Below are 13,629 nucleotides of genomic sequence, written 5' to 3'. Positions count from 1 at the left end.
GCAACCCTGCCTCGGATCCACATCCCGTACCCAGCCAACACCTCCCCCATCCCTTTCATGATCATGCATCCTTTTGATGAACCCCCTTTCCTCTGTGCCCGATTGTCCTGCTCGTTCCCAGGCCACCACCTGGCCCTGCGGATGCAGTTTATTGCCCCCATACAGTAGGAAGCTTCTCTTATCAAAGGATCTACAACTGATCAAAGCCCCCACCCCATGAGATCCGATCAGCCGCACACATTCCGGGAATCGGCGGAATGTCCAGCTGCGCGACAGTCATCACCTGCTGAGACCGGGGTGGGGACTTCTACTGTAAATGTGTGTGGGAACGGGCTTGAAGCGGGGATTCCGAGAATGTCTTTCCGTACTTCAAAGTGTTTGCAGGAATGTGTTACTGTAATAAAGATCATAAACCTGTGTATAAGAGGCCAGGCCTCAGAGATGCGGCCAGAGCACCTCGAGAAGATACCTTGTTGTCTGATTTGATGTGTTCTGCTCCGTCGGAATAAACTCCTGTTTCCTGCCTTCCAGTCTCCAGCGCCTGCCTCTTTGTTTGATAATTTCGAGTGGTATGAGAGGCGGCTAACGCTGGCAATACTTTAAGGTTTTCGGTCGAAATCGGCCCATACCTTTTCCACATCTATCCCTCCAACCCATATTCTCCTTTAGGCCAACATCGTCCTCTTATTCTTTACTTTTCACCACCACCAGAGCTGTGGCACTATTGTTCTCATTGCACCTGTGGCTTACACTTCTGCCATGCTCTTACTCTTCAGCACTTGAGGTCTAGTCTTTATGACCATGCCTTCCTTATCAGGCCCTGGCACTCCCACTGCTGTAATCAGGCGTGTCAAAATTTAGTATGTGGCCTGGTGCCAAAACCTAGGGGCATATTTACAAGAAGCGTGCGCCGCTGCTGTGTCATTTGTTTTACACAGCGGCTGTGCTTTCTATTCTCATTATTTACTAGGTGACACATCTAGACAGATGTGTCACTTTTCGTCGTCCTTTGTCAGTTTTTACTTTTGTCAGAATCAGCTGTGTCGCGTTAGTTTTAATATATGCAAGGAAGGCATTCCCACCTAAAATTACCCGTAAAACTGATGAAGTGGTATTTCTGACATTTTGTAAAAGTGATGCATCTTCCAGAAGTGGGCCGCTGAGCTTGAGATGTGTAAAACCCAGGCGTTGGAATGACGCATTGGCTGTGGCATAAGTATCTGGTCAGCTGAAGTGACTTGAAACATTATAATCTGTAATCAAATCACATCCCCTCAACAGGTAAGTGCACACATAAGGGGTGTAACAGTAAATATCGCATCTCACACATTCACAGATTTGTATGCACTCACATTGTACTTTCACATAATATGTCACACATACGTGGGCACAGTGGTACACATAAGTACACTATGCCCACTTGACATCCAGGATCACTGCAATAGTGTTAAAAGGTGAAAAGCTCACCTTGCACTCTATTACATTGGTCCACACAAATGATGCTACTTGCGCCAGTCAAAACTGAAGCCTTGCCTCTGATATCTGATGCATTGCTGTAGTTGCGTCAGTCTTATAACTAACTACAGCAATGCACCACTTTTGGGCTGGATGCCTTGCAGCATCCTACCCACAAATGAATCAGAATTTCTGCCGCATCCTTCAGACCTTGCTCCATGGAGCCCTGTATTGTAGATGGCGTCGTAAGTTTTTTTGATACAGGAACAAGATATTTTGATGCATCACTGCCTTGGTGCGTTATTGCTCCATTTCTTGTAAATAATGCCCTTTGCTTGCTTCTTCTGTTATGGCCACGTGTAATAAGCAGCACCTGTTTCTAGGTATTGAAGTAAATGCACTTCAGTGAAAGGGAAAGCATGCCATATGGTGGCACCTGCTGCTGTGGTCACACTAACAGCCTCCTTACTAATGAAGGCTTGACTCTTGCTTACAATTAAACATCTATAAATACATTTTTCTGAAGAAGAGGGGGGCTCTGGAAGGCGTGGGGTACAGGGTATAATGCCCCCATGCCCACCCCCTTTCAATGGTCCTGATTGACATACTCCTAGTCTTTCTGCACTTGAGGCTGTGCTATTCCTCCAGTACCCCACCTTATCCTGTGCCCCCACAGTCTCACTGCTACCATACTCTACTCACTCTACACCATGGGCTCCCACTGCTGCCAGAGCGCTCCTCCATCACTTCTCTTACCACAGCTCTGTCCACATCCAGGTCCATGTCACTACTGCCACACCGGTCTACGCGCTGCACCACATACTCTCACCGCGGTGCACTGGTACCATTACTCTGGATGCACCCCACATTTTCACTTCTGTCATAATTTTTCTCCCTACAGCTGCAGGACTGGTGCTACTGCCATGCTCTTCAGCTGTCTGCACCCTACAGTCTCACCGCTGCTGGACTCAGGCTCTCTGCCTCTTGCACTCACACGTTCTCCATTTCACTGAGCCACAGGCCCTCACTGCTGCCACCCCTTTTCCCTCTCTACAACTGCCCTGCGACTGCTGCTGGTTCCTTTCATGCTCTGTGCCCAACTCTCCCACTACTTCCCTCTTCCTCCTCTGCATCCAGGTTGTTGACGCTCCTGCCGAACAGATCCTCCATCTTTGTATTCCAGACTGACACTACTATTCCTCCTGTGTGTGCATCAGAAGCTCACTCTACCGGTGTCCCCCACACCCCATGCTCTGTCACTCTTTCCATGCCTCCCCAGGCACACCCACCCCCCACGTCTGCCCTGTACCATAAGCTGCTGGGTTCCGTGGATGCTTCTCCCGTGGCCCCTGTGCCAGTGGGCGCGGATTAAGTTGTGACTCTTCCGGCTGCCTCCAGCTGCTCCGTGGGGAAGCGTTGGACCTTCCTCTCAGAGGAGACGAGACTTGCTGGGACAGCACGTTCTCTAAATTATTTCTGGAAAAAGATCAGAAAAGCAGAATGAGAATAAAATGAATATAAATGACCAGATAAAGGTAAAGGAGACCTTACTTCATGTGCAGTTCATACCACTCACAAGTACGGGTCTCTGTATAGGGGGAATTGAAGGACGCCATAACATATATGGTGACATGGGTCTGGAAGTGAAACAGCAGAGGTCGAGAAATAGGAATAGCACAAATACATCAACATAGGAATAAACTGAACCATAATATAAAACAAGAGAGCTAATACAGATATAATAGTAGGATGGGGACCAGCAAGCACACAAAGAGGAAAAGAGAAGAAAAATAGAAAAATACATATTGTGATAGAGAGTGAGAATAGGGTAGTGGGGAGGAATAAATCATTAATGTATAGGGCTAAAGAAAAATTACACACATGTAACAATAAGGAGCTAGAGAAAAATACCATACGTATCATAATTAAGGCTAGAGAAGGGACAGCAAAATATCTTAATAATCACATCTTAATGTACAGTCAAAATCTTGATATAACATAGGAGAGGGCACCTAAATCCTTATATAGGGCAAGAGGTTTATAAGACAACATTTTAATGTAGGGATATAGTGGGGAATGCATACATGTCCTAACATAAGCAGAGTGCAGTGAAGAGGGGGAGAGCATTACACAAGAGAGACAACTAGAAAACACATGCACTCTTCTGGAGTTATTAAACAAAGAGAAAAAAGTAGCACTTGAAAATTGAGCAGTGAAGTATATAAGTAATGTGTTCATGTTCCAGGGGAGTGACAAAAGTGCAAAGAGGCAGGGAAGCCCACACAATCTAGCTAGTGAGAAGCAAGTAAATGCGAGTGGCAGTCAAGCCAACCAATGGTAAACAATGGGCGGGCTATAAGCCTACTGTAAGTTAACAGTATGTCTCACAACAGAGAGCACATGCACTGTGCAGCAGGTGAGACCTAAAAACTATATAGAGTTACATAGAGGAACAGTTTCCTCCACTCCCCACCACCATTGTGCTAGAGTGGGGGAGGAGGGTCTAAAAGGCAGATCCTGAATGAAGATTTTTGTTTAATCTCTGCCCCAAACACAGGTCCAATACTTTCACGCCTTTTTGCCTTTGAAGTAGGCATACTTCAAAGGATAGTCCTGCGTTGCCCTGACCTGGCTCCAGACACTCTGCAGTGGGGTGGAGACAGCATTGTGAGAGGACATAGACAGCCCAATTCAGGGGTTAGTGACAACTCCTCCCACTACTCTAACTAAAGGAGGCCCGCCAGCCGGGTGATGGGCAATCAGGAAAAGCAGAGCACACCTCAGCTCCCTTTGTGTGACTGTCTAGTGCGAAAGCACAAAGAGCCCAGCTGTCAGTCCAAACCAGATGTGGATTTCACAGGCAGGCAGAGTCACAGAATGGCAAAGCAAGAAAATGGCCACTTTCTAAAAGTGGCATTTTCAAAAACTCAATTTAAAAACCACCTTCACAGAAAGATATGTTTTTAAATCCTGAATTCAGGGAACCCAAACTCCAAATCTCTATCTCTTTCCAGTTAAAAGTTAAAAGGCAGCTCCAAAGATAACCTATAGGAGAGATAGTCCTTAAAACAGAGAAAAATGAAATTAGCAATAATTCACTATCAGGGCATGTAAAACACAACAACACATGTCCTACCTTTCTCATACACTGCATCCTCCCCATGAAGCTAACTTGGGCCTACCTTAGGGGTGCCTTACACGTAGTATAAGGGAAGGTTTGGGCCTGGCAAGTGGGTGGACTGGCCAGGCCGACATGGGACTTTAAAAATGCAATTGCAGACAATGCAGTGGCAAATCTGAGACATGTTTTCAGGGCTTCTCATGTGGGCAGCACAATCAGTGCTGCAGGACCACTAGTAGCATTTGATTTACAGGTCCTGTGCACACACAGTGCACTTTACTAGGGACTTACCAGCAAATAAAATATGCCAATCATGGATAACCAATTACCAATACAATTAAGATAGGGAGCATATGCACTTTAGCACTGATTAGCAGAGGTAACGTGCTCAGAGTCCTAGCGCCAACAAAACAGAACAGGTAAGAAAAATAGGAGGGAGAAGGCAAAATGTTTGGGGATAGCCCTGCAAAAAAAGAGCCAGGTCCAACAGCGTGGGAAACTGTATGTATGTGTGCTTGCTGCAGGCAATGTTTGCTGTAATGTCATGGAAATCAGTAGTTAAAACTGGCCCACCAGACCATAAAGCAGTCCCACGAACATCCAACAACCGGCCCTTACACTGTTCTGTAAGACTAGCCCATCGGCACTGCCGGATTGCCCTATATGCCAGTCTGACCCTGTCAACAGCGAACAGTGACTTTTGATTGGGCCTTTCCTTTTTCCTAGTGCTTTTTGCCCTAAAACATTTAAAATGCATATCTCTGGGCCACATTAACGTGTTTTAATGACCTTTGAGTTGTTATTTCATTGTACTTTTCTCTATTTTTCTACTTTGGTTCTGATACTTTAATTGCGTTGCATTCTTTTATTGTTGGAAGTGGTTGAATTTAAAATTCACCTCTCTGGGGACTGCCTGCTGCTTGTGCTATAGCTGCCAGGGCTCAATATCAAGACGTAAAAGGTGAAATATAAGAATCATGTCATAAGGGAAGGAGGTCACCGTTAGCATAGTGATATACACAAATTATAAAGTCAGTATTGTGAGAACCAGTTACTGGGACAGTACCAGTGTTATAGTAAAGGAGATTAGCTGTTCCTTCAAACCTGCACCAGGGGAGCCCGTATTCGTGGACAACGCTGCTGAACTCACCCGCACCTGCCTGTCAGACGCTGCATCTCGCCGCACCCGCTTCGCGGGTGCCGCTTCGCGGGTGCCGCTTCACGTCAGAGGACTCTGTGAGGCCTTGGTTGGTGACTGACTGTTTAGTGGAGAAGGAGTGGGCTGCCTGGACGCCGCAGGGACTCAGTCAACCAGGAGTCCCTGCGAGACCGACTACACCTGGTCTGCGCCTACTGCTCGGCCCCGCCCACCGGCCACCACGCACTGAAAAGTTGCCTCCAAACAGTTAGAACTTGGGATTAGCTGTTCCTTCAAACCTGCACCAGGGGAGCCCGTATTCGTGGACAACGCTGCTGAACTCACCCGCACCTGCCTGTCAGACGCTGCATCTCGCCGCACCCGCTTCGCGGGTGCCGCTTCGCGGGTGCCGCTTCGCATCAGAGGACTCTGTGAGGCCTTGGTTGGTGACTGACTGTGTAGTGGAGAAGGAGTGGGCTGCCTGGACGCCGCAGGGACTCAGTAAACCAGGAGTCCCTGCTAGACCGACTACACCTGGCCTGCGCCTACTGCTCGGCCCTGCCCACCGGCCACCACGCGGCTTATTTAGTAGACCAGTCCACGCTGCGCGGGAGTGGGCAGGGCTAAGCCCGGGCAAAGGGTGGGCCGTAAGTGGCCGTCAGAGGCCGAGCGAGGCCGGGCAGGGCCTATTCTCTTGCATCCATCCTCCAATCTTTCCACGCCCGGAATGTCTGTTTCAGGTATGAGCCCCGAAAAAAACACTGTAGATAAGCCGGGGGGGTTGCCGTTAAAAGGTACCCTTGACAATTACTTCACCAAGGTTCTTATTGACTTAGAAAAGGAGACCACGTTAGCAGAGCGAAGGGCGGAGCGTCGTCGCTCGGTAGAAAGTTTGAAAAACAAAACTGTAATAGATCCTACGCTGAACGCCCTTCTTCCTAATGGAGGAAGTCTCCGTGGAAATGAAGACCTCACCTTGCCAGAGAGTGTTCCGCTTTTGCTACGAGACTGCACTCCTACACCGTGTGTCTCTATTGGACAGACCTTGAGTCCTACTCCCCTTTCCAGTCCTATTAGTTTAACAAAGGATTCGGTTATTACGAATCGCATTTCTGACAAATTCAAACGTAGTAAGAATAAAAGGCCAATCTTGCCTAAGGTCCAAGGCCCACCACCCAGCAAAAGAAGACGTAAGGGGGGGTAATGCAAAAACCTAAGACTAGTCACTCAGATTTTGGCAAGTCTCTCAAGCCTGGTATTACAGCCGAACAGGCTCCAGCAGTTGCAGAAGACAAATTGTTAAACTCGACAGTCCATCCAACATCTCCGCACATTGGAATGGACATCAGCATTAGTGTACCCGTTGATGGCCCAGCAGAATCCATACTGAAACCAGCATATACTAGTGTCTCATTAGACAGTATGGAACACTTAATTAGATCCTTTATCTTACCTATTATAGAAAGGTTAAAAAAGGTGGAGAAATGTCTTGAGGACATGGAGTTGGGTATTGGGAGGAAGGACGACTTATCTGAGGTCCTGGTGAGCGAGGCTGTGCCGCCTTCAATCCCGGTCATACCAGCTATGTCCATTGCCCCTAAAGTCTCATTCCAACCCACTACAGTTACATCAAAACCCTCCAAAATAGCAAGTTCCATCCAACACAAGTTATCTCCCCCAAAACAGGCAAAACAACAGCTGTAATTCCTGCGAGTAACACTGTGTTAACAACAAGGACCCCCTGATGTGGATCAATATCCTGGGACAGGGTAAACAATATATGCAAAATAACACTCCCAGGCATACATTTAAAGTAACTGCACAATAGATTAAGCAAACAAACTAGTTCAGTTTAGAAAATATACATTTTTAATTTGATTAAAAAGATGATAAAAATCAGTGCATTGATACAAAATGATAAAATGACATTATAGTGATACATATGTATTCACAAAAAAAGGGTTTAAAAGAGATTAGATGGTATCCGGTCGACGCGTTTCGACATAAAGACTATGCCTTCATCAGGACTTTTACCATCAAGTTTCAAAATTGTACTTTTGTACAAAGGCAATGTTGTTTTCATGTAGCGGTGCTTTGGCGCCAGATCCCTAAATGGATACTATAATTAAATTTTCTTGCATAAATATTTCTGTATCTGTTTCTATATCTGTTATACGACTCCAGTAGGATATTCAATACATGGGTTTATATAAATCCAAAAAACGATAACTCCCCCAAATAAATAGGGATACTTTCTTCCTCTGGGGTCTCTCTATACGAAGGACATCACAGTTGTATCCTGATTTGTATAATGCGGTCCTAAAAATTAACAGGGCGCTGTATTTTTTAAAAGGAATGGGTAGGTTTCTCCTCGTGGTCAAGTTTAAACATATGCGGCGATGGTGGCGTGTTCTATATTCTTTTTTTCTGCCGTTCGCACGCTGTTCCGGCATAAAGTCCACGAGCGTTTGGCGAGTCTGCATGCACCGCTAGCTGGTCGGTTTTTCAAGATAGGATAACCTGTATATTTTCTAAACTGAAGTAGTTTGTTTGCTTAATCTATTGTGTAGTTACTTTAAATGAATGCCTGGGAGTGTTATTTTGCATATATTCCTGCGAGTAACATCACGAGGGATCAGGAAAAGGTACCTGCGGGGAAATTACGTGAGGAGAGGAGAGGCATCAGACACACAGGGGTTTCAACGAATAGGGGTCCATTAGCATAACTTCCCCCGGAAGCTGTGCCCTTTGTGGTTGTCTTAACAGGGGTTCCTGCACTGGCAGATAACAAGAGGGAAGGGTTCGCCCAGCTGAAGAATAAAATTATGCATTGGCTCAGGGTATACAGACCAATCACAAGTAACATCAATGGCGAAATAGTACATGTTCGCCGACTTCCATGGCTGGGTAGTAGAAGTAAGGACATTGAGGGAGATATAGTTGTAGTTAACTTTAGAGATTCGCGTGTGGTCAATTATATATTAAATTGGCCTGCAGGGAATGGTAATAACAGCATTATCCCCCGCCCCCTGACCTACTTCTATCCCAGATCCCTAGTGTTTGCCCCAAAATACATAAGTGGACAATCACATACCCATACATATTTTCCAACCCCATTTAACACCGGGCATTTGTTACATGCACAATACCAAATACCTGTTGCTGATCCCTACGGCTGGAATACTGTACCTCCCAGAGTCAACACAAACTTTAACAGAAGAATGGACCATCTGAGGCCTTCACACCCCTGGAGACATTTAACAGGTTTGATGTGTTTAATGGTATGGATGATTGCGACTGAAGTTTACAGTCTAGGTGGGGCATGGGTGGTCAATCCCATACTACTAGCCCAGAAGGTGCAGCCCATCGGGTTTCGGGAGAAATCATTTTGTACCCCATGTTATACCAGCCTCTGGGGGAGAAAAATGTAGCTAGTTACACTCTGGGAATACCAATTTGTTCACCCCCACTCCAAGGTAAGGGACACACTCATAGGGAATCTGTACATGTTAAATCCACTAGTGCGCACACTGTTCAAAAACTGACGGCTTTGGGGGGAACTTCTGCGGAATTGCAAGATGAGACCAGAACACACCCTCTTGTAGTTGGCTGTGGGGCATCAGTGAACGACAGTACAACACTTGGGTTAATGCCCTACAATTATAAAAGGAGGGCATTAGGTGGAACAGCAGAAGCAGTTACAAGATCAAATGATAGTTCACAGAGCAATAGGTCTACTGAATCCAGTAATACATTTCGAACTCCAGTCTCTCAGTGGAATGCACAAGCACAGACTGACCAGTCCCTCAGAGAATCGGGAAATAACCAGGCTGGCCAGCATCTAGTGTCCTGGAATATAGCTGGTCTTAGGAGTAAGATAGTTTCCCATGATTGGCTAAATTGTATTGATAACTATATTATAATCATCATGCAGGAAACCTGGGCAATGGAATCCCACTATCGGCCGGGTTATTTAAATTTTTCAATACCCGCGACCCATACGCAGAGGGGAAGGCCAATGGGGGGCCTGACCACCTGGGTAAAGCAGGATGCTAGGTACACTACGGCGCACTTAGATTCCAATTCCAAGGACATCCTAATTGTTAAGCTCCACTCCCCTGAGTTCGGAGATCTAATAGTATTCAATGTATATGCGAGGGGTAATCCGGGAGGAAAATCTTCCGAGACAGTTAAACAACTGGGACAGTGTATAAAATTACACAGGGGAAAAACAAATGTATTGATAGGAGGTGATTTCAATTGCTCTTTTGAGCCTTTGGACCAATTTGACATTGACCTTACAGAGGCAGAGGATGATAGCTGGCAAATCCCTCCTCTAAATATACCACCCATAAAGAAGTGGACCCAAGCGGCTCTCCAGCTCAAGACTTTTAGTCTTGAGTATGGACTAAGAGCAGTGAATGGTAGAACCAAAGGGGATAAGGACAGAAGTCCAACTTTTAATAATGGCACACGATCAAGCAGGATTGACTATATTCTAGTTAATCTGGAATTTTGGTCAGCTATCTGGGATATGAATATTATTAAAAGAAGTGACCATAACCCTCTCAGTTTAGAGTTTCAGCTTTTCTCAAAATTGGGAGTCGTTGATGCAAATGACACAAGAAGGTTAAAATGGGCGGAAATCATGGACAATTGTCAATGCATTTCAGAAATGGAAGAAATGGTGTCAAGTGCAACCAGGGAGTTACAGTGTTGCACGTCCAATAATGACTTTATGAACAGAGTGGTTCCAATTCACACAACCCTTTTTTTAAATCTTAGTAAATTTTTTATAAAGTGAAGAAGTGATCCCCCCGTAAAAGTAGAAGGAAACAGGAATCATGGTATGGCAAAAGCTGCAGAACCGCATATAAATCTCTAGCACTAGCCGTGAGATCAAAGGATAGGCTCTCAATACGTGATGCTAGGCGCCATTATAAAGTGACCCAGCAGGAAGCAAAAAAAAGCTGGGATAATATATACTGGGAAGAGCTATATGAGGCAAGTAAGTCTAGAAATCTGATAGGATTCTGGAATTTAGTGAAATGGGGCAAGGGATCTTATAGGTCACAGCCAGAAAACTCCGTCCCACCCGAACGATGGGTATCACATTTTAAATCACAGTTTGCAAACCCCGTCCGGGCAAGTGCAGAAAGTCTGGATCCTATTATAAACTATGTAGCCACCACTCCGCCTGTGTTTAGTCGGAGTGATATCGAATATGCCTTAAATACCATCCCGAGAGGAAGAGCCCCGGGTCCGGATATGATCCCGGCAGACCTTTTTCTTCATTGTAGAGAGGCATGGGTGCTGTAAATAGAGCTGTTGGCGAACACTATTTCCAGGGGCTCCCCGATACCAGACGTCTGGAGGGGAGCCGAAATCATCCCAATTTTCAAAAAAGGGGATCGTGCAGACCCTGAGAATTACAGGCCAATTAGCCTAATTGCATGCATTCAGAAGGTGGTGGCTAGGCTTGTACTACATAGGATTCAGAATTGGATAGACGATTCTGGGGTTATGTTCACACTACAGGCAGGCTTTCGCCCTTTTACTAGCACTGTGGATCAAGTTTTTAGATTTTCTACTATATATTGGAAACGGGTAATCCTTGGGGGAGGCACTCTTTACGCAGCCTTTGTCGATTTGAAATCGGCATTTGATCTTGTCCCACGCACCAGGCTGTGGCGAGTGCTTCATGAGCAAGGTATGCCACACGAACTCCTCACCTTCTTAATCAAATTTCACAAAAATAATTATGCACAGGTTAGGTGGGGTAACCAGGGCCAGGTTACCGATAAATTCGATACAGAAAGGGAAGTTAGACAAGGGTGCGTCCTGGCACCAACTCTGTTTACGTTATACATAAACAGGGTTATTGATTATTACAGGGAGGTTCACACAGATGCACCCAAACAAAATGGCATCTCAATACCCCTGTTAATGTTCGCAGACGACACCCTTCAAATCTCTAAAACGCAAGAAGGGCTTCAAAAAGCAATTGGCTGTTTTGAGGCTTTTTGAAAAGACCATGGTCTAATCATAAATGTGTCTAAAACGAAATTCATGGTAATGTACAGACACAAGAAAGTGAGGGGCACAGTTTTTATGAATGGTGAGCTTTTAGAACAGACTGATTGTTTTAGCTATCTGGGCATTACACTGGGATCTAGGATGGAATGGAAGCCACACATGACTTACTTAACTACAAAACATGCACAGCTAGCAGGTGTCCTCTTGAGAGAATTAAGATCATCAGCTACTCAACCAATAGCCCCAGCCTTAAAAATTTATGACACGAAAGTTAGGGCTTCGATATTATATGGGGCCGAATTGTGGGGGGTTTCTGATGTTCCCGCCCTGACAAAAGCACAAAATAAATTCTTGCGGTGCATTACTAGACTTCCAAAATCAACACCATTGACACCGCTGTATATGGACTTGGGTTGTCAGAAAATTCAGGACATAGCTAGCTTTAGATCAGTCGCATATTGGAGGAGACTATGGGATACGCCCGAACTATCTCACTATGCTTCAGCTCTCCTAGAAACCAGAAATATGGACACAGGGGGTAAAATATTATGGTTTAAACAGGTCAAGTCGCAATATAAAGTCTTAGGAATGGAGGAACTTTGGGAAAACCCATTAGAAAATATCTTTCCATCACGAAAGGCCCTAAAAGAGCTGTATTGGGCGAATATAACCCAAAGGGAATTTGAGAAACATACTGACGCATCACTTACCAGGGTTTTTTGGAACAAAAACATATCCCTGTATATGAGCGATATTGGGACCTTATCACCATCTCCAATGATAGGAAACTTTTCCATCAATACAGGGTAGGAACTCTTCCTTTCAACACATTCACAAGTAAGTGGTCAATTAATAAAGATCACCATCAGTGCCCTTTCTGTATAGCCCAATCTAAAACTCTAGCTCATGGTTTTTTTTATATGCCCAGTATATAAAGCCCCGCGCCACAAATGGATTAGACCAATTTGTATACAGAAAGGTATCCATAGTGGCACTGTAGCACTTAGGATCTTAAAAACAGATTGCACTGATAGCATGGTTATTGCACTTGCAAAGTTTCTAAAATGGATGTGGACTATACGTAGAGATAAATTGAAATTAATGTAGACTGCAGTGTTTTTAACCTGGCTTTATAGTAGAAAGTATGAGTTGTTAACTGTGTAACAAATTTTAAAATGGTGTATAAATTTTTTTAAGATATAGTATATTTATTTTTTTAATGATTGTGTTTGGATCACCCTGTACAAAGCATTGATTGAATAGATTAATTTATGAACTTTCCCTTGTCTTTAGGGATATTAGGACGTAACAAGTATGAAATGTTGGATTTTTTATTGTCTGTTGTTTTACTGTGATGTCTTTTATGACTTGTGTCGAAATAAAGACTTATTGACTATGACTATGACTATGTAAAGGGGCAGAGGCACAATAATTGTGTGACGGTGAAGGCGTCAAGACCTAGGTATAAAGAGGCAAAAGCAATACCATAATCCAAAGATAGAGAAAAACTACTTGTAGAATGAAACAACATATCAGGGACAACAGCAATATCATGCTGCAAGGACACTGGGACAATGGCTGCATTGCCAAATAAAGACAGTAACAGCATTCTGGGGGACACCAACTAGCAGTATCATGTTACCATAACAGAGGTAAATTAAACAATACCACAGTAGCAAAAGCAGTGCAATGAAGGTGTTTTGAACTGTTAGGGACACAAAAGCAGTGCCATTGTATATGGATAAAGAGGTAAGAGAAACAGTATCATGGCATAGGGATAGAATGACAATACCTGTCTCATAATGTATGGAAAGAGGACCAATATGAATTTTGTGACACATTAAAAGGGGGTGATAGCAGTATCGTGATATAGACGGAG

The 13,629-nt window shown here is 44.7% G+C and overlaps 1 protein-coding gene across 1 annotated transcript in view; it reads right to left on the bottom strand.

The window, feature by feature from the left end:
• Positions 1–2,764: 2,764 nt before the first annotated feature.
• Positions 2,765–13,629, bottom strand: part of LOC147668777 (epidermal growth factor receptor kinase substrate 8-like) — a gene marked incomplete at its 3' end in the record, with an annotated part of 62,163 nt that continues 51,298 nt past the window's right edge. The window contains exon 8 of the mRNA XM_086948441.1: positions 2,765–2,931. Within this exon, the coding sequence (XP_086804567.1) occupies positions 2,765–2,931 (167 nt within the window). The remainder of the gene's footprint in view (positions 2,932–13,629) is intronic.

This window comes from Lissotriton vulgaris, unplaced genomic scaffold (assembly GCF_964263255.1).
Source record: "Lissotriton vulgaris unplaced genomic scaffold, aLisVul1.2 SCAFFOLD_3919, whole genome shotgun sequence".
In the NCBI taxonomy this organism is placed as follows: Eukaryota; Metazoa; Chordata; class Amphibia; order Caudata; family Salamandridae; genus Lissotriton; species Lissotriton vulgaris.
The sequence above is the reverse complement of the archived record's forward strand: the minus strand, read 5'-3'. Positions and strand labels throughout refer to the sequence as shown.